Source organism: Nerophis ophidion, linkage group LG08 (genome assembly GCF_033978795.1).
Source record: "Nerophis ophidion isolate RoL-2023_Sa linkage group LG08, RoL_Noph_v1.0, whole genome shotgun sequence".
NCBI lineage: Eukaryota > Metazoa > Chordata > Actinopteri > Syngnathiformes > Syngnathidae > Nerophis > Nerophis ophidion.
In genome coordinates, this window is record NC_084618.1 from 63914523 (window position 1) to 63936754 (window position 22232).

At 40.6% G+C, this 22232-nt stretch overlaps 1 protein-coding gene across 2 annotated transcripts in view; it reads right to left on the reverse strand.

Moving 5' to 3' along the window:
* LOC133558157 (ankyrin repeat and fibronectin type-III domain-containing protein 1-like) overlaps positions 1 to 22232 on the reverse strand; it is a 447422-nt gene that overhangs the window by 381680 nt on the left and 43510 nt on the right. Inside the window, exon 1 of one of the 2 annotated variants that reach the window (XM_061909322.1) lies at positions 15820 to 16238. The exons of the other annotated variant lie outside the window; for it this stretch is intronic. Coding sequence (XP_061765306.1) covers positions 15820 to 15938 — 119 coding nt within the window. The 5' untranslated portion in view covers positions 15939 to 16238. Of the gene's footprint in view, positions 1 to 15819; positions 16239 to 22232 lie in introns of those variants that run through there. 2 annotated transcript variants of the gene reach the window in all.

Genomic DNA, 22232 nt, shown 5'->3' on the forward strand with positions numbered 1-22232 from the left:
CGCGATACTAATGAAACAAAAATGGTACTATACTCTGTTTGAAATGTACCGGTTCCCGTGCATGACGACGCGTGCTCACGTCGTGACATTGCTAGTTTTGCGAGCAGAGGAGCATGTTCGGCAGCGCACAATCAAGGTGTACTTACAAACAGACACGGTGTGTAGACAGAAAAGGGAGAACAGTCGCATTTTGGCTTAAAAACTAAAAATGAAGGTGAAGTTATAACACTGAAAAGCCCTCAGGAGGCGGTACTTTTAAAAACATGGCTAGCTAGCGGCTAACGTCCATTCGCAGTCGGCAGTGTTTAAGCTACTTCTAAATCATAAATCTTTGCCTCCATGGCAACAAAACAAGTATCATCTCTGCAGGCTCCATAATTCACCACCATCTTTTTTTACTTTTAAATTATCTTTTTTGGGCCCTTTGCTCTCTTTCCACCTTGGGTTTATTTTTCTTTTCAGCCATCTCTTTTGCAATTGCTGTCCCCGACACACACACACACGCACACATACTGGTTATCATTTGGAATGGGGACCAAGTTTTTTGAACATCACTTGTGGGGACCACCCTTTCTACAGGTTGTGGAGGCATAGGAAAAAAGAGGTAAAATGGCCACTGCCCGGTTAGCTCATACACGTCTTTAAATCTCTGGATTGATGAAGTAATGTGCTGATCATTCTTACTGAGGACCCTGGGGAAAAAGAGTTAATACGGCTCATGGGGATCAAATTTAAAAAATTTAGGATAATTCACACAAATTTGTACGTGACTACTGAGGACCATTTAAAAAAATTAAAAAAAAAGTTCAAATTAAATATGACATGATCTTTAGAATACAGCACTACAGTTGTCCTCTTATAGAAAATTTCACCACTTAAATGTTAAAGCAAATCCTGCATCTTCTGTGACATTACTGAAAACTACTATTTATCAGTAATGAAGTTGTCTGCAACTCTAACTACTATACAGAATGGATCTGACTATAGTTTAAAAAGGTTTCCTTATAGGGGGACCTGTTTTTTGTCCCCATATCATCAGAGGTCCACTAAAGGAGTGGTTCTCAAATGGGGGTACGTGTACCCCTGGGCGTACTTGAAGGTATGCCAAGGGGTACGTGAGATTTTTTTTAAATATTCTAAAAATAGCAAGAATTCAAAAATCCTTTATAAATATATTTAGTGAATAATACTTCAACAAAATATGAATTTAAGTTCATAAACTGTGAAGAGAAATGCAACAATGCAATGTTCAGTGTTGACAGCTAGATTTTTTGTGGACATGTTTCATAAATATTGATGTTAAATATTTCTTTTTTTGTGAAGAAATGTTTAGAATGAAGTTCATGAATCCAGATGGATCTCTATTACAATCCCCAAAGAGGGCACTTTAAGTTGATGATTACTTCTATGTATAGAACTCTTTATTTATAATTGAATCACTTGTTTATTTTTCAACAAGTATTTAGTTTTCTTATATCTTTTTTTCCAAATAGTTCAAGAAAGACCACAACAAATGAGCAATATTTTGCACTGTTATACAATTTAATAAATCAGAAACTGATGACATAGTGCTGTATTTTACTTCTTTATCTCTTTTTTTTTCAACCAAAAATGCTTTGCTCTGATTAGGGGGTACTTGAATTAAAAAAAAATGAAGTCACTGAAAAAAGGTTGAGAACCACTGCTCTAAAGGTTTAAACAGAGTGATGTCCCATTAAATAATCATTGCCAGAACACACACACACACACACACACACACAGAAAGACCCGCATCGCCTTTTGTGCGCGGGTTTTACTCAAAGCACAAATCATCGATGCAACAAAATATAAATAAAATATAGGGTAACAAAATATAGGGGTGGGGGGTTGCTCACATATGCAGTCCTCTCCAAGGTTTCTCATAGTCATCATTGTCGACGTCCCACTGTGGTGAGTTTTTCCTTGCCCTTATGTGGGCTCTACCGAGGATGTCGTTGTGGGTTGTGCAGCCCTTTGAGACACTTGTAATTTAGGGCTATATAAATAAACATTGATTGATTGATTGATAAATGAAAACTTTTTTCTAATAAGAATAAGGACATTCCAAATTCCTTAATCGCGATAACTAAACAAATTCTCACATTATCATTAAAGATGTCATTTTGAGTTTTGTGCAGCTCTTCTATATATGAACTTTGATTTATTGAATTGTGCTAAAAAGTCGGGTTCTGTAATGGCACCGGTGCCGATAGTAACCAGACCGAAAAAAGAAGAATTTCTCAGTGCCTCATTTCGGTGCTGACAGAAGCACACAGAGTCTAACACGCTTTTGAAACTTCATTGCTGACCTTTACATACCAACATCTGCCCTCATAACACCATTAGCGCGAGGCTAGTCAGTAGCCACAACAACAACATTCATAAACACCCCGAATTATGAGCATCAATCATTACAATTCAAGTAGTTTTTTGTACGTTCGCAATGTTCGGCATTGCTGCAAAAATTATAATTTTTATAGATTTTATTAGTTATTTTTAATGTATCACTAGGTCATCAACACATTTGCACAATTAAAGTATCGAAACTAAATCGGCCCTCGTCTGATAATGTGAATGTGAATGCCAACCATCCATTTTCTACCGCTTATTCCTTTTGAGGTCGCGGGGGGCGCTGGTGACTATCTCAGCTACAATCTGGCGGAAGGCGTATGCACCCTGGACAAGTCGCCACCTCATCGCAGGGCCAACACAGATAGACAGACAACATTCACACTCACATTCACACACTAGGGCCAATTTAGTGTTGCCAATCAACCTATCCCCAGGTGCATGTCTTTGGAGGTGGGAGGAAGCCGGAGTACCCGGAGGGAACCCACGCATTCACGGGGAGAACATGCAAACTCCACACAGAAAGATCCCGAGCCCGGGATTGAACCCTGACTACTCAGGACGTTCGTATTGTGAGGCAGACGCACTAACCCATCTTCCACCGTGCTGCCCTGAGTGTGAATGTTGTCTATCTGTCTCCAGCAACCCCCCGCGACCCCAAAAGGGACAAGCAGTAGAAAATTAATGGATGGAAATTACATGTCTGTTCATCTTGAATGTTAAAAAGAGGCAATGTTTGTTTGTTTTTTCAACAAAAAAAATTGCATGTTTTTTTATTTTTTAAGTAATGGTCTGGCCAGCGTTTAAGTAGCGTAACTGTTTTAACGTAGCAATTTGATGCTAATATCGGTTAAAATGTAAACAATACTCGTCCCAAGTCATTTGAATGAAATGAATTAAATAAGTTTATTTCGATCATATAGTCAACCATTTTGTGTAATCAATTTAACAGCACAGATGATATATATTAACACTTACACAAACAAAAAGAAAAAGAATGACCAAATATTTCCATTATTTCACCTTTCAAGGCTTTGTTAAACTTTAACAGTTCTTCAACTAATCACTGAGCTTGTTCGACCATTTCACTCCTAAAACTGAAATACATTTGTATTTTATATCCCTTCTAACTTCACATATTTCAAAAATCAATACCCCCTGTAAATTACAGAATAGAATAGAATAGAATAGAATACCGTATTTCCTTGAATAGCCGGCGGGCATGTAATATGCGCCTGCCTTGAATTACTGCCGGGTCGAACTCGCTCCCCAAATTTATTAGCGCATGCTTACTTTTACCGCCGAGTCAAAGTCGTGACCTCACGAGTGACGCTTCCCCTGTCTTCATTTTCAAAATGGCGGAGGAGGTTTTTTTTTGCTTTTACTATGTGTAAACCAGGGGTCTTTTTCCACAGCCATACAGATCACACTGATGGTTGTGATATAAAACCACTTGTCTTTAACACTCTTACTAATATGCGCCACACTCTGTGAACCCACACCAAACACATTTCTGGAGAACATTGGCTCTGTAACACATTATAAACGCAACATAAGAATTACCCAGAATTCCAATGCATCCATGACTCTTGGCTATAATATACACCCCGCTAGCACCAAACACCCCCCCCCCCCCCACCCCCCTCTCAGTGTGCTGGTTGAGGTGGGTGGAGTTGGGGGCGCGTGTATAATATAGCATGGATGAATTGGAATTCTGGGTAATTCTTATGTTGCGTTTATAATGTGTTACAGAGCCAATGTTCTCCAGAAATGTGTTTGGTGTGGGTTCACAGTGTGTGGCGCATATTAGTAAGAGTGTTAAAGTTGTTTATATCACAACCATCAGTGTAAAAGATATGGCTGTGACCAAGTATGCATTGCAATCTCGTATAAGAAGCAGCGATATGCATGCGTCCGACTGGCACGCGGATAGCATGGTTTAAAGCGGAACATTATCACAATTTCAAAAGGGTTAAAAACAATAAAAGTCAGTTCCCAGTGGCTTGTTGTATTTTTTTGAGTTTTTTCAAAATTTTACTGGTCTCTGAATATCCCTAAAAAAAGCTTTAAAGTGCTTGATTTTCGCTATTTGCGATGAGAATATCCATTTCCCTGTGACATCATACAGGGCTGCCAATGTAAACAAACAATTGCGAATAGCACAGCAAGATATAGCGACATTAGCTCGGATTCAGACTCGGATTTCAGCGGCTTAAGCGATTCAACAGATTACGCATGTATTGAAACAGATGGTTGGAGTATGAAAGTATTGAAGAAGAAACTGAAGCTATTGAGCGAATAGCTATTGACGCTATTCATAGCCATAGCATGGCCGAATAGCTGCGTTAGCATCGCAGGTAAAATGTGCGGACCAAACGATCAGGACTTTGGCATCTTGTGACACTGGAGCAACTTAAATCTATCGATTGATAAGTGTTTTTTCGCATTAAAGGTGGGTGGAAGGAAACGTAATATAGTTGGAAATGCATCTGCAGGTTATCCATACATCTCTGTGCCATGTCTGCTTTAGCACCGCCGGTAAATAGCATGTTAGCATCGGTTAGCATAGCATGTTAGCATCAATTAGCTGGCAGTCAACATCAACAAAACTCACCTTTGTGTTTTTTTTGATTTTATAGTTGCAAATGCATCTGCAGGTTATCCATACATCTCTGTGCCATGTCTGCTTTAGCACCGCTGGTAAATAGCATGATAGCGTCGATTAGTGTAGCTTGTTAGCATCAATTAGCTGGCAGTCACACCGCAACCAAATATGTCTGATTAGCACATAAGTCAACATCAACAAAACTCACCTTTGTGATTTATTTGATTTTATTGTTGCAAATGCATCTGCAGGTTATCCATACATCTCTGTGCCATGTCTGTCATCGCCGGTAAAATGTGGAGACACTTTGGTACATTCAATGGGGGTCTGGCGGCAGACACTTTCGCATCTTCGGGCCAGTGGTGCAACTTGAATCCCTCCCTGTTAGTGTTGTTACACCCTCCGACAACACACCGGCGAGGCATGATGTCTCCAAGGTTCCAAAAAATAGTCGAAAAAACGGAAAATAACAGAGCTGAGACCCAATGTTTACAATGTGTTGAAAATGAAAATGGTGGCTGTATTACCTCGGCGACGTCACATTCTGACGTCATCGCCTCCAGAGCAATAAACAGAAAGGCGTTTAATTCACCAAAATTCACCCATTTAGAGTTCGGAAATCGGTTAAAAAAATATATGGTCTTTTTTCTGCATCATCAAGGTGTATATTGACGCTTACATAGGTCTGGTGATAATGTTCCCCTTTAAAGGTGGGCGCGATGACATGTTGTAGAGCAGTGGTCACCAACCGCCGGGCCGCGGCAGCAGAATAATTATTTATTTTTTATTTATTATTTTAATATCACACTCAATTTTTTACTGCATGCCATTGGTAAGCGCAGGGGTGAGAAGAGGTTTTAAAATTATTAGCGCCTGCTTACTTTTACCGTATGCCTTGAATAAGCGCAGGAGTGAGAAGAGGTTTTAAATTAATTAGCGCCCCAGCGGCTATCCAAGGAAATATGGTGTATCTTTATTATGCAAGTATGCAAAAACTAATTTGGTGCAAATTCATAACACATAATTTGGTGCAAATTCATTACACATAAAAACATAGATAAATAGATAAAAATACATAAAATACATAAAAATACCAAGTTTACAGCTCACATGCACAGTCATTATTGTCATCTTGTGTTCAGCCACACTATTGCTCTCGGGTAAAAAGTGTTCTTAAATCGGTTTGTCCGGCATTTTATTGTCCTGTATCTCCTGCCTGAGGGTATCAGTTCAAAAAGTTATGTCCAGGGTGAGATGGGTCCTTTATGATTTTTTGGGCCTTTTTGAGGCACATGGCACTGTACAGTTCATCTAGGGAGGGGACAGAGCAGCCAGTGATCTTCATGGCAGTTTTTATGACCCTCTGAAGTGCATTTCTCTCTGCCACCGTGCAGCTGGCATACCATACACACATGCAGTATGTCAGCACACTCTCTTTTGTGCAGCGATAGAAGGACACAAGCAGTTTTTGAGACAGGTTGTTCTTTTTTAGGAGTCTCAGAAAGTAAAGTATAGTTTTCTCCTCTTAATTTAAATAACCTAAAAATGCTGTCGTTCTTCACTCGAAACATAATTTCCATTGTTTTTTAAAAACACATTATCTGAACATTTTAACACATTAGAACCTATGAATAATGGATTGGTAGGTTCATAGTAGCCCGCTTTGTGTATTATTCTAATAACCCAGAGGTTCTCAACCTTTTTTCAGTGATGTACCCCCTGTGAACATTTTTTTAATTCAAGTACCCCCTAATCAGAACAAAGCATTTTTGGTTGAAAAAAAGAGATAAAGAAGTAAAATACAGCACTATGTCATCAGTTTCTGATTTATTCAATTGTATAACAGTGCAAAATATTGCTAATTTGTAGTGGCCTATCTTGAACTATTTGGAAAAAGAAGATATAAAAAAACTAAAAACTTGTTTCAAAAACAAACAAGTGATTCAATTATAAACAAAGATGTCTACACATAGAAGTAATCATCAACTTAAAGTGCCCTCTTTAGGGATTGTAATCTGTATTCATCAACTTAATTCCAAACATTTCTTTACAAAAAAATAAATCTTTAACAACATTTATGAAACATGTAGCTGTCAACACTGAATATTGCATTGTTGCATTTCTTTTCACAGTTTATGAACATACATTCATATTTTGTTGAAGTATTATTCAATAAATATATTTATAAAGGATTTTTGAACTGTTTAGCTATTTTTAGAATATTTAAAAAAAATCTCACTTACCCCTTGGCAGACCTTCAAGTACCCCCAGGGGTACGCGTACCCCCATTTGAGAACCACTGTAATAACCCGTTTTTGAAATTTAACTATTGGGTCTATGTTTGTTTTATAAACATTTCCCCAAACGTCAACACAATATGATAGATACTGAAAAAAATAAAAGAATAATATAACATATGCAGACATTTCTTATTCCGCATGTGTCTTACTTTATAAAGAATAACAATGGATTTGGATATTTTTCCCTTTATATATTCAATCTGCAGTTTCCAACATAATTTATGATCAATTATTATTCCCAATAACTTAGTTTAATATACTCTATCAATTTCCACTTGATTTAATTTTGCTTTAAAATTTGTCCTTGCACTACTAGCCATCTTTCAATCCATTTTTTAGCACTTGTCCCATTAATTTAGATGTCTTATCATTTAATGATAACTTATTAATATCAAACTAATTTTTAGCTGCAGCAACTCAACCGCTATTAACCTCAACAAAACCTCAATTTGTATTTTAATAAGATAAGCTTAAATGTTTAAAAAAACACAATCGGCCAGCTCTTTGTACACAAACATTTGGATAACACAATTGGAGACTGTGATTGTGCAGCAATCAAAATATTGAGGATAAACAAACACACATGGTTCTTCATAATATAAGTTAGGGCAGTGAATCTCAAATGGGGGTACGCTTACCCCTGGGGGTACTGGAAGGTATGCCAAGGGGTACGTGAGATTTTTTTAAATATTCTAAAAATAGCAACAATTCAATAATCCTTTATACAAATATTTGACAAGAACAAGAAAGTTTGATCATATTAAGCCTGTACTGGCTCACCTGCACTGGCTTCCTGTGCACTTAAGATGTGACTTTAAGGTTTTACTACTTACGTATAAAATACTACACGGTCTAGCTCCATCCTATCTTGCCGATTGTATTGTACCATATGTCCCGGCAAGAAATCTGCGTTCAAAAGACTCCGGCTTATTTAGTGATTCCTAAAGCCCAAAAAAAGTCTGCGGGCTATAGAGCGTTTTCCGTTCGGGCTCCAGTACTCTGGAATGCCCTCCCGGTAACAGTTCGAGATGCCACCTCAGTAGAAGTATTTAAGTCTCACCTTAAAACTCATTTGTACACTCTAGCCTTTAAATAGACCTCCTTTTTAGACCAGTTGATCTGCCGCTTCTTTTCTTTTTAACCTCTGTCCCCCCCTCCCTTGTGGAGGGGGTCCGGTCCGATGACCATGGATGAAGTACTGGCTGTCCAGAGTCGAGACCCATGATGGACCGCTCGTCGGGACCCCGGATGGACCGCTCGCCTGTGTATCAGTTGGGGACATCTCTATGCTGCTGATCCGCCTCCGCTTGGGATGGTTTCCTGTGGACGGGACTCTCGCTGCTGTCTTGGATCCGCTTGAACTGAACTCTCGCGGCTGTGTTGGAGCCACTATGGATTGAACTTTCACAGTATCATGTTAGATCCGCTCGACATCCATTGCTTTCAGTCCCCTGGGGGGGGTGGGGGGGTGGGGGGGGGGTTGCCCACATTTGAGGTCCTCTCCAAGGTTTCTCATATTCCTCATTGTCACTGGCGTCCCACTGAGTGTGAGTTTTCCTTGCCCTTATGTGGGTTCTTCCGAGGATGTCGTAGTCCTAGTGGTTTGTACAGTCCTTTGAGACATTTGTAATTTAGGGCTATATAAATAAACATTGATTGATTGATTGATTGATTAAATAATACTTCAATAAAATATGAATGTAAGTTCATAAACTGTGAAAAAAAAATACAACAGTGCAATATTCAGTGTGGACACCTAGATTTTTTGTGGACATGTTCCATAAATATTGATGTTGAAAATGAATTTTTTGTGAAGAAATGTTTAGAATTCAGTTTGTGAATCCAGAGGATCTCTATTAGAATCCCCAAAGAGGGCACTTTAAGTTGATGATTCCTTTATGTGGAGAAATCTTTCTTTATAATTGAATCACTTGTTTGTTTTTCAACAAGTTTTTAGTTATTTTTATATAATTTTTCCAAATAGTTCAAGAAACACCACTACAAATGAGCAATATTTTGCACTGTTATACAATTTAATAAATCAGAAACTGATGACATAGTGCTATATTTTACTTCTTTATCACTTTTTTTCAACCAAAAATGCTTTGCTATGATTAAGGGGTACTTGAATTTAAAAAAAAAGTTCACAGGGGGTACATCACTGAAAAAAGGTTGAGGACAACTGAGTTAGGGGACTGTGACCCGACCCCACTGCTTTAAGACCAATTTTAAAGAAAATGCAACGACATAATAAGTTGGTGGATTGCAATCATAAATTCTATTTAAAAAGTTCACTGATCACCATTATCTTAAAACTTATCTGTTTTTTGCCATCTTGCTATCAACATTTTTTCCACAGTGTGTCTCTCTGTGTCGCAGGCTGCATCTCTCCACTGACAAGAAGAATGGCTCTGACTCCCTTTGAAGAGAAGACATTTGGCGTCAATAATGACAAAGTCATGATGCGGTAGTTGTCGATCAGATGATATATTGGACAGATATGTTGTCTATTTTTGCAAATGTAATATAGTACATCGTTGCTGGTCCAAGAACCCCCGCCCCCAGCAAATAGTGAAAAACCTCGAATAGCAGACACACCCATAATTGTAGTAGTTTGTTCATTCAATACTCTAAATCAGGCTATTCAACTGGGGTCGCTGGCCAAATCCGTACCAGGAATGACTCAATACCCGCCTCTGAGTTCAATTCAAAACTTGGGAGCAAGTTCTTTAAAACACTAGAGTACTGATGTAGTAGAGAGGAACTTGGAACACTGCAGACTAGGGCTGCACGATTTTGAGGAAAAACCTAATTGGGATTTTGCGTTCCAAAATTCAGATTGCAATTTGATTGGCAATTTTATGCATACAAATGAATAAAACATGTTACTTTTAGACTGTCAATCCACATATTGTTGTCTCAAGATGCAACACATTTGTTGGGCTTGGTCAAAAGATAGTACTCAGATGCAGAGTCGAGATTAAATCGGCAGGCTTTTATTTTGAAAGCTTCCTTTCACCTCCAGAGTCAGGGTAATTCAATATAAGGCTATAACTAAACTAGTCGGCGAAAAAAGTTCCACAAAAGGGAACAACTGAAAATCACTCCAAAGGAGGAAAACACAAAAACAATAACCAACTATACTTGACGCCGTATATTCTATGAAATTTATTATAAACAAAAAGCGGTCCAACAGGAGGGAGAAACAATGGCTATTAAACTGCTACACTGTCTTTCATCTAAAAAAAAAAAAAAAAGGTAAACAAAAAATGTCACTCAAAACTTGAGGAAAAGGAAGAACGGTAAGAAAAACGGAAAACTCACCACTTCGGCTGTAAAACTAAAAACTCACCACTTCGGCTGTAAAATTAAATAACACAAAATGACTCTGCTGAGGAGGAGGAAAAGAAAACTCAAAATATCAACAAAATAATTCAGGATCAAGGTATTCAAACACGAGACGAGGCAAGGCATGGACAGGATGCTAGAGAGGCACGAGACACACTGGCACAGAACAAATGGAGGAGTGGGCTTATAAGACACATGAGGGTAATGGGGAACAGATGGAAACAATCAGGGATCAGGGATGACGTCAGACTGATGACAAAAAGGAAGGGCAAGTGACCCTGAAACAAGACGAGTTACTTTTCAAACTAAAACATGCAATTCAGAAGACAGAAGAAACCAAGACAAGACATCCCTCACCACGGTGTGAATACATTAGAGCAGGGGCCGGGAACCTTTTTAGGCTGAGAGAGCCAGGAAAGCCATTTCCGTGAGAGCCATGTAATATTTTTTAACACTGAATACAACTAAATGTGTGCATTTTTAATTAAGACCAACCTTTATAGATTATAATAAGTTGTGTATTCTTTTTTAATAACATTGTTATTCTGAAGCTAACCAATAATAAATACAATACTTTTGCGACTTCTTGAACAGGTGCGGTAGAAAAATCGGATGGATGGATTAAATGCATGAGAATGTTTTATATTTTGAACGTTATTTTTAACACTGTGATTACCAGCGAAACTATTCATTACTTATCGTGTAAAGCAATGTCGGTTAAGATGTATCTGAGAGCCAGATGCAGTCATCAAGAGGGCCACATGTTCCTTACCCCTGCATTTGAACAAGGTGCAATAATTTATTAAAAAAATATATATTTATTTGGCTTTTGTCTAAATCATGCTCTTAAACTGAAGAAATAAACTACACAGTATTAATAATGTAATCATAATACAACGCAAGTAACCATTTAAAAGGATAGAACATTGTATTTCTCAATAAAATAACTTTGTTATCCTAAATAAATAAACCAAAAAATAAAATGGACTCACTTTCGTTAGCAAACATTTTACTTAAATAGTTATTGAACATCATAAAGTGCATTTTATTTCCCTGAGTTGGAAAATGAAGTCGGACGTTGTCATTTTGTTTATTACAATTTTCGCTCGTCCGTCCATGTGATGGGCTTATATTGCCCATCCCATTCGAAGCTCAAATATTCCCACAACGGGACCTTATTGTCTTTGTAGTTTTATGTTTTTTCCTCCTAATTTGTGTTGCTTTGCGGCACTTCTCACTGGCCAGTTGTGAGGCTCCCTGCACTGTGAGTGTGTCGACTGCAGCGCCGCCAAGACAAAGATTGTGAATGACTGCAAAGAGGGGTCACCTTGTTAGGTTAATTCCGCTGTTGAACACACGCTGATTGCGATGCACCAAGTCGGACGTCTTTCTTCCTGTTTGAAGCAAGGGACGAAGAAATGCGAGGCTCAACAATTATGCCCCGAAAACATTTCTGTCAATCAAATGCAGTTGACGGCGGAGGGGAAAAAAACAGCCTCCTGCGGTTATTTATGGCACTAATTAAAACCTCAATGTCGATTAGATTTTGATTAATCGTGCAGATGTTCTGTCAACACATCGGCAAATCCTTGCGTCGACATTTTAACCAACACAGTACACCGGGGTCCAAACTTGTGGTTTACATAACTGAGGCATTCCTCAAGGCACCCTTTTAAGCCCGCATTCTCGTTGTCTCCCCTTCGACAAAGTTTTTCAGTAAGTAGAATCACAGCTGATCCGGACATTGGAAAGTTCTCTTGCCGTCTGAGAAGTGTTGTATTCCAAATAGCTGCAATCGCTTTCTCTTAAGGTATTCATGTGTGATTTCCACAAGCGTCTGTACATGTTTTTTGTGATGTGATTTGGTGTATGTAAGTAAGGTATTGTTGTAGTAGATGCAGTCAGTAGTCATTTGTTCAACTTCAGTTATACTAGAAATGTTTCTCAATGTTCCGTGTTAGGTTTTCAAATTTTTCGTCATTTGGGCTACTCGACTGGTGGCCGCCAGTTTAGCTCAAAAAATGTGTGGAAAACGTACATTTTTGTAGCAGATTCATAAAATCAGCAGTGCGCTCCTGTAACTCTGACAAAAATAAATAGACAAATACCAAATGTCCACTGTAGTGGACGCTGGTTCTTTAATATATACAAATTATAAATTATATACACGCACACGCATGTATATAATTCGTATATACTAGGGGTGTAACGGTACGTGTATTTGTATTGAACCGTTTCGGTACGGGGGTTTCGGTTCGGTTCGCAGGTGAACCGAACGACACGGACATATAAGTAGCGCACCGCACCATGAATTAATTTACGTGGACCCCGACTTAAACAAGTTGAAAAACTTATTTGGGTGTTACCATTTAGTGGTCAATTGTACGGAATATGTACTGTACTGTGCAATCTACTAATAAAAGTTTCAATCAATCAAAAAAACAACAACACACGGCATGCTAGCAACGACTGGGCTATGATAGACTGACCACACCTCCTCTTTTCACGGGATATGTCCTCTTTGCGGGTGGAGTTTCTTAAATGCCTCAAATGTCCGGCATTTTAAGTTATGGTTGTGTGTATTTTCAATGTACGTTCAGGGTTAAGAAGGGGTTAAAAAAAAAAAAAAGTGGTGCACACAGCGTTAACATTCGTGAGGGCGGGGCAGAGACAAAGAGAGCGAGAGAATTATGATAAACGCGCATGTGTCGCCAGGCTCTGCTTTTTACCCATAGATGTATCAGATTTAATTTTTTATTATCTATAGCAGGGGTGTCAAAAGTGTGCCCTGGAGGCCATTTGCGGCACACAGCTAATGTTTTAAAGGCCCACGGCACATTCTAAAAAAACTATTAAAATAAACAAAAACATAAACAAAAGTGAAATAAAAAATCTTAAAGGCTAAATGTAATTTAGAAAAACTTGCAACGTTTACTAATAAAATAACGCTGTTTTTTTTTTCAAACTGTCATTGTTTAAAACATAATATTGAATCAAAATCAATGTTATTATGAATTATTGACCTATCCAAGTTTCCGATTACTTCACATCAAATATTCCCCTAAGGAAATTATTTTTGGTGGAAGATTTGGAAAATTTGTTAAATAAGTAATCAAAAAATGTATATTTAGTTTTTTTCTTACTGTACCGAAAATTAACCGAACCGTGACCTCTGAACCGAGGTACGTACCGAACCGAAATTGTTGTGTACCGTTACACCCCTAGTATATACATATACAAATTATATATGTATAAATTATATATATATATATATAAGATATATATATACACACATATACATGTATATATACATATACATGTATATATATATATATATATATATATATATATATATATACATACATACATATATATACATATATACAGTGTGATTGTATATATATATACATGTATATATATATACATACATATTTATATGTATATATATACACACAGTTATATATACATATAAATAGAGATATATACAGTATATATAGAGATATGTACAGTATATATATATATATATATATATATATATATACACACAGAGATATATACAGTATATACAGAGATATATACAGTGTATATATATACATATATATATACATGTATATATATATATACATATATACATGTATATATAGATATATATACATGTATATATATATACATATATACATGTATATATACATATATATACACAGTTATATATACACAGACACATATATATACATATATAGAGATATATACGGTGTATATATATACAGTATATATACATATACATACATGTATATATATACATATATATACATGTATATATACATATATATACAGTATATATAGAGATATGTACAGTATATATATACACACATATATAGAGATATATACAGTGTATATATACAGTATATATATACATATACATGTATATATACATATATACATGTATATCTATATACATATATATATATATACATGTATATATACATATATATATACAGTATATATAGAGATATGTACAGTATATATATACACACACATATATAGAGATATATACAGTGTATATATACAGTATATATATACATATACATGCATGTATATATACATATATATACATGTACATATATATATATGTATATATATATATATATATATACACATATATACATGTATATATATATACATACATATATATACATATATACATGTATATATATACATATATATATATATATACACATGTATATATGTATATATATATATACATATATATATATATATATATATACAGCATATATATATATATATATATATATATATATATATATGTATATATATATATATATATATATATATACAAATTAATACCAGTCCAACCCCACAGTCCTTAGATTTCAAGAAATATGGCCCCGAAAATAATTTAAATATCCCTGATCCCAATCCTGTAAAAAGTTTGTAACAGTTATTAAGACAATTTAAATTGGGTTTCACACATTAAGAAAGAAGTACTGGCAAACAATGTAGCACTTGTAAACATGCAGGCACACAACATCTTGTCTTGTCAAAGCATCTTCCATCAGGAAAATATTGAGCAAATTCATAGCTATGGCACTCCCCCCACCCCTCCCACTGTGGATAGCACCATAAAAGCACTTTCTATTTATACTACTATAAAAAAAAATGCATGATTTACAATTTAAAGCAGACAAAAAAAACATACTGGGATGCAATCTCAGTGCTAAAATTACAATGCTTATGTAGTTATTTATATAATGAAAAGGGAGAAAAATATACACAATTTATTATATTTTCATAAAAACACAGTCTTTGTGTCGGATTATTGTTTGTTCTTTCAGAAGGAAGAAATACATTGTCTGGCTTATTATTGTATGAAAACAACCATGTTTGCAGCTGAAATATAATTTTTTTTTTTTAACAATTCCTAAATATCAATATGTGATGCTGGTATGGCAATACTACTCAAAAGGTTAAAACATACTTTGAATCCCTATGTAAATACTAGAAATATATTTACATTTGAGACATTTAGGCACTGTTTGTGTTTAACTGTTAGATTTCATGCAGGTAATTTACGCGTGTCTAATCTAGCACTGACATCTTAACAGCAACACAACACACGGGTGTGTTAATGCATGTTAAATGCAAACATGCATAGAGACGGACTGCTGACACGCAGGTTACCTGGCCTCTGCCACGGTGCAGCAGTAGCTCCCACTCCGCCGTGAGCTCCTGGTGACCCTCAGCTCCTCCCGAGATTTACGCCGATTAAAGTAGTCGGTGAGTTTCCCGAAAGTCGCCATCGTTCTTATTCTGCGTCTCCTCCTCCGTCTCGCCTATCGCTTTTTTTAAATTTTTTTTATTTTTTAATACGTCTGTCTGGTCCCGCTCTGCCAAAAACTGCTTCACACGCAACCTGTGGACATGGAGGCTGTGGCACAGCTCGGCATCAGCTGCGAGTTTGAGTCTCCCATCGCCATCCGCCTCTTACGCAAAGCCCTCAATGTACAGAAGAAGGGAGGGGGAAAAAAAAAAAGCACCAAAGCTCCTTCGCTCTGCCTCTCTCTATCTCCACCTTTCCTCTTTTGATCATTTGCTGCTGCGCACACAGCGGGTCTTCTCAAAATAGTAACGCTTGTAAGTGCCTCCCGATCGACATGGCAGGAGCAGTGCCCCCCCGAGGAGGAGGATGGAGAGGCAGAAGAGAAGAGCTGATGGATCAGCAGTGGTCCTCATGCTCTGCTGCTGTGATGCTTCTACGTCTCACCCTCCCCCCTCTCTTCACCTCTCTCTCCCTCTTCCCAAATGCTTTCCCATTTCCCTCGCCATACCTCTCCCTCGCACTGCTTGTGCACGGATTCACGCACCGCTCGCCCCTTCATGAGCGAGAAATGCATGGCTGTAAAAAAAAAAAAAAAAAAAAAACCCACAATGCATCCCAAATAACAGCTGCATGCATTTTGTTATTTGGTTACAACTAATTGACATAATTTTAAACATTTCTTCTTTTTGTTTACAGAAAATCATTGGGTTGTCTTACAGCGCTTCACTTTGTCCACATTTTGTTATGCTACAGCCTTATTTCTAAATTGAATGAATACGTTTTCCTCAAAATTCTACACACAATACCCCATAATGACAATGTTAATTTTTTTTTTTTTTTTTTTGCAAATTCATCCATCCATCTTCTTCCGCTTATCCAAGATCGGGTCGCGGGGGCAGCAGCCTAAGAAGGGAAGCCCAGACTTCCCTCTCCCCAGCCACTTCGTCCAGCTCTTTCCAGGGGATCCCGAGGCGTTCCCAACATGTCCTGGGTCTTCCCCGTGGCCTCCTACCTGTCACACCGTGGTGAGAGGGAGGGGGTTGCCCACATTTGAGGTCCTCTCCAAGGTTTCTCATAGTCATCATTGTCACTGGCGTCCCACTGGGTGTGAATTTTCCTTGCCCTTATGTGGGTTCTTCCGAGGATGTCGTAGTTGTAGTGGTTTGTACAGTCCTTTGTGATTTACGGCTATATAAATAAACATTGATTGATTGATTGATTGATTGATTGATTGATTGTTTTGAAGTTGTATGGCAAACTTCCTGTTTTATTTTGAAAATTCTAATCCTCCTCTCGTTTCAGGCCACTTGCCATTCCTCCTGTGTCACTGGTCTGATGTCTCTCCCGATTGCCTGATTGTGCCAACCTGTGTCTCCCTCCCTCATGTGTATATAGTTCTCGTCTTCCCCTGTCTTGTTGCCAGAGTATATAATCTCGCTACGTACCTCCAGCCTTGTACCAAGTTTGATAAGTATTGTCTTGCTTTATTTATCGATTTCTTTGTTGCCTCTGAGAGAGTGATTTTCTGTTGCTAACGTTTTTCGTGCTAGTCTTTTGTATCTATTTCATAGTGCCTTGTCTTCCTTTTTCCTCCTTCTGGAGCGCTTTTAGTTTGCTGGGTTCCCCCGACTCCTTTGCATGATTGATTTTCCTTTTTGTAGATAATCGTAGATTATTGGTTTTTGCTATTAGACTCATAGAATTTTTGCCTTTTTCCTCCTTATGGAGTGATTTTCTGTTTGTTGGCTTATGCACTTTGCTACATTTCCTTTGTTCCTCAAATATATCACAGATAGATTTTGTAGCCCTCCTCTCTGAGCTGCAACCTTATCGTGGTAGAGGAGTTTGCGTGTCCCAATGATCCTAGGAGCTATGTTGTCCGGGGGCATAAAGCCCCCTGGTAGGGTCTCCCAAGGCAAACAGGTTCTAGGTGAGGGATCAGACAAAGAGCAGCTCGAAGACCTTTATGAAGAAGAAACATCATGGACCCAGATTTCCCTCGCCCGGACGCGGGTCACCGGGGCCCCCCTCTGGAGCCAGGCCCGGAGGTGGGGCACGATGGCGAGCGCCTGGTGGCCGGGCCTGTTCCCATAGGGCCCGGCCGGGCACAGCCCGAAGAGGCAACGTGGGTCACCCCTCCAATGGGCTCACCACCCATAGCAGGGGCCATAGAGGTCGGGTGCATTGTGAGCTGGGCGACAGCCGAAGGCAGGGCACTTGGCGGTCCGATCCTCGGCTACAGAAGCTAGCTCTTGGGACGTGGAACGTCACGTCACTGGGGGGGAAAGAGCCTGAGCTAGTGCGCGAAGTCGAGAAATTCCGGCTGGATATAGTCGGACTCACTTCGACGCACAGCAAGGGCTCTGGAACCACTTCTCTCGAGAGGGATTGGACCCTCTTCCACTCTGGCGTTGCCGGCAGTGAGAGGCGACGGGCTGGGGTGGCAATTCTTGTTTCCCCCCGGCTCAAAGCCTGTACGTTGGAGTTCAACCCGGTGGACGAAAGGGTAGCCTCCCTCCGCCTTCGGGTGGGGGGACGGGTCCTGACTGTTGTTTGTGCTTATGCACCAAACAGCAGTTCAGAGTACCCACCCTTTTTGGGAACGCTCGAGGGAGTACTGGAAAGTGCTCCCCCGGGTGATTCCCTTGTCCTACTGGGAGACTTCAACGCTCACGTTGGCAACGACAGTGAAACCTGGAGAGGCGTGATTGGGAAGAATGGCCGCCCGGATCTGAACCCGAGTGGTGTTTTGTTATTGGACTTTTGTGCTCGTCACAGTTTGTCCATAACAAACACCATGTTCAAACATAAGGGTGTCCATATGTGCACTTGGCACCAGGACACCCTAGGCAGCAGTTCCATGATCGACTTTGTAGTTGTGTCATCGGATTTGCGGCCTTATGTTTTGGACACTCGGGTGAAGAGAGGGGCGGAGCTTTCCACCGATCACCACCTGGTGGTGAGTTGGCTGCGATGGTGGGGGAGGATGCCGGACAGACCTGGGAGGCCCAAACGCATTGTGAGGGTCTGCTGGGAACGTCTGGCAGAGTCTCCTGTCAGACAAAGTTTCAATTCCCACCTCCGGAAGAACTTTGAACATGTCACGAGGGAGGTGCTGGACATTGAGTCCGAGTGGACCATGTTCCGCACCTCTATTGTCGAGGCGGCAGATCGGAGCTGTGGCCGCAAGGTAGTTGGTGCCTGTCGGGGCGGCAATCCTAAAACCCCTTGGTGGACACCAGCGGTGAGGGATGCCGTCAAGCTGAAGAAGGAGTCCTATCGGGTCCTTTTGGCTCATAGGACTCCGGAGGCAGTGGACAGGTACCGACAGGCCAGGCGGTGTGCAGCTTCAGCGGTCGCAGAGGCAAAAACTCGGACATGGGAAGAGTTCGGGGAAGCCATGGAAAACGACTTCCGGACGGCTTCGAAGCGATTCTGGACCACCGTCCGCCGCCTCAGGAAGGGGAAGCAGTGCACTATCAACACCGTGTATGGTGCGGATGGTGTTCTGCTGACCTCGACTGCGGATGTTGTGGATAGGTGGAAGGAATACTTCGAAGACCTCCTCAATCCCACCAACACGTCTTCCTATGAGGAAGCAGTGCCTGGGGAATCTGTGGTGGACTCTCCTATTTCTGGGGCTGAGGTCGCTGAGGTAGTTAAAAAGCTCCTCGGTGGCAAGGCCCCAGGGGTGGACGAGATCCGCCCGGAGTTCCTTAAGGCTCTGGATGCTGTGGGGCTGTCTTGGTTGACAAGACTTTGCAGCATCGCGTGGACATCGGGGGCGGTACCTCTGGATTGGCAGACCGGGGTGGTGGTTCCTCTCTTTAAGAAGGGGGACCGGAGGGTGTGTTCCAACTATCGTGGGATCACACTCCTCAGCCTTCCCGGTAAGGTTTATTCAGGTGTACTGGAGAGGAGGCTACGTCGGATAGTCGAACCTCGGATTCAGGAGGAACAGTGTGGTTTTCGTCCTGGTCGTGGAACTGTGGACCAGCTCTATACTCTCGGCAGGGTTCTTGAGGGTGCATGGGAGTTTGCCCAACCAGTCTACATGTGCTTTGTGGACTTGGAGAAGGCATTCGACCGTGTCCCTCGGGAAGTCCTGTGGGGAGTGCTCAGAGAGTATGGGGTATCGGACTGTCTTATTGTGGCGGTCCGTTCCCTGTACGATCAGTGCCAGAGCTTGGTCCGCATTGCCGGCAGTAAGTCGAACACATTTCCAGTGAGGGTTGGACTCCGCCAAGGCTGTCCTTTGTCACCCATTCTGTTCATAACTTTTATGGACAGAATTTCTAGGCGCAGTCAAGGCGTTGAGGGGTTCCGGTTTGGTAACCGCAGGATTAGGTCTCTGCTTTTTGCAGATGATGTGGTCCTGATGGCTTCATCTGACCGGGATCTTCAGCTCTCGCTGGATCGGTTCGCAGCCGAGTGTGAAGCGACCGGAATGAGAATCAGCACCTCCAAGTCCGAGTCCATGGTTCTCGCCCGGAAAAGGGTGGAGTGCCATCTCCGGGTTGGGGAGGAGACCCTGCCCCAAGTGGAGGAGTTCAAGTACCTAGGAGTCTTGTTCACGAGTGAGGGAAGAGTGGATCGTGAGATCGACAGGCGGATCGGTGCGGCGTCTTCAGTAATGCGGACGTTGTACCGATCCGTTGTGGTGAAGAAGGAGCTGAGCCGGAAGGCAAAGCTCTCAATTTACCGGTCGATCTACGTTCCCATCCTCACCTATGGTCATGAGCTTTGGGTCATGACCGAAAGGATAAGATCACGGGTACAAGCGGCCGAAATGAGTTTCCTCCGCCGTGTGGCGGGGCTCTCCCTTAGAGATAGGGTGAGAAGCTCTGCCATCCGGGAGGAACTCAAAGTAAAGCCGCTGCTCCTTCACATCGAGAGGAGCCAGATGAGGTGGTTCGGGCATCTGGTCAGGATGCCACCCGAACGCCTCCCTAGGGAGGTGTTTAGGGCACGTCCAACCGGTAGGAGGCCACGGGGAAGACCCAGGACACGTTGGGAAGACTATGTCTCCCGGCTGGCCTGGGAACGCCTCGGGATCCCCCGGGAAGAGCTAGACGAAGTGGCTGGGGAGAGGGAAGTCTGGGTTTCCCTGCTTAGGCTGTTGCCCCCGCGACCCGACCGCGGATAAGCGGAAGATGATGGATGGATGGATAGATTCTGTAGACACTTTGTTTTGATCACTCTGTCATAGAGATAACAAAGAAAATTAATTAAATAAAGTCTGAGTCAATCGTCACGGTTCTGCACCTGAGTCCTAATTTTCGCCCAGCCCTAAGACTACCGGTTGGACGTGCCCTAATCACCTCCCTAGGGAGGCGTTCGGGTGGCATCCTGACCAGATACCCAAACCACCTCATCTGGCTTCAATAAAAGTAAAACATTTTAAAAATGTTAAAAAATTGCACAATACTTTGTTGATGCTGTGGAGTCCCACTCAAGCACCACCTCACAGGGGAGGAGCCAGGGCATTGAGTAGGGACCGCTGTACCTACTCAGTCAGCCTGAAGTGCCACCAGCTGTTCCGCCGGGTTTTGGCCCGCTACAAAACTTTTTTTTAACTCCACCTCATTTACAGTCACGGTTGAAAGTTTACATAAACTTGTAAAGAACATAATGTCATGGCTGTTTTGATTTTCCAATCATTTCTGCAACTCTTATTTTTTTGTGATAGAGTGATTGGAGCACATACTTGTTGGTCACAAAAAACATTCATGAAGTTTGGTTCTTTTATGAATTTATTATGGGTCTACTGAAAATGTGACCAAATCTGCTGGGTCAAAAGTATACATACAGCAATGTTAATATTTGGTTACATGTCCCTTGGCAAGTTTCACTCCAATAAGGTGCTTTTGGTAGCCATCCACAAGCTTCTGGTAGAAGTTTTGACCACGCCTCTTGACAAAATCGGTGCAGTTCAGCTAAATGTGTTGGTTTTCTGACATGGACTTGTTTCTCCAGCATTGTTTAAGTCAGGACTTTGGGAAGGCCGTTCTAAAACCTTAAGTCTAGCCTGATTTAGCCATGCCTTTACCACTTTTGACGTGTGTTCGGGGTCATTGTCCTGTTGGAACACCCAACAGTGCCCAAGACCCAACCTCCGGGCTGAAAAATTTGGAGCTAATCCTCCTTTTTCATTGTCCCATTTACTCTCTGTAAAGCACCAGGTAAATTTCCAGCAAAACAAGCCCTGAGCATAATACTACCACCACCATGCTTGACGGTAGGTATGGTGTTCCTGGGATTAAAGGCCTCACTT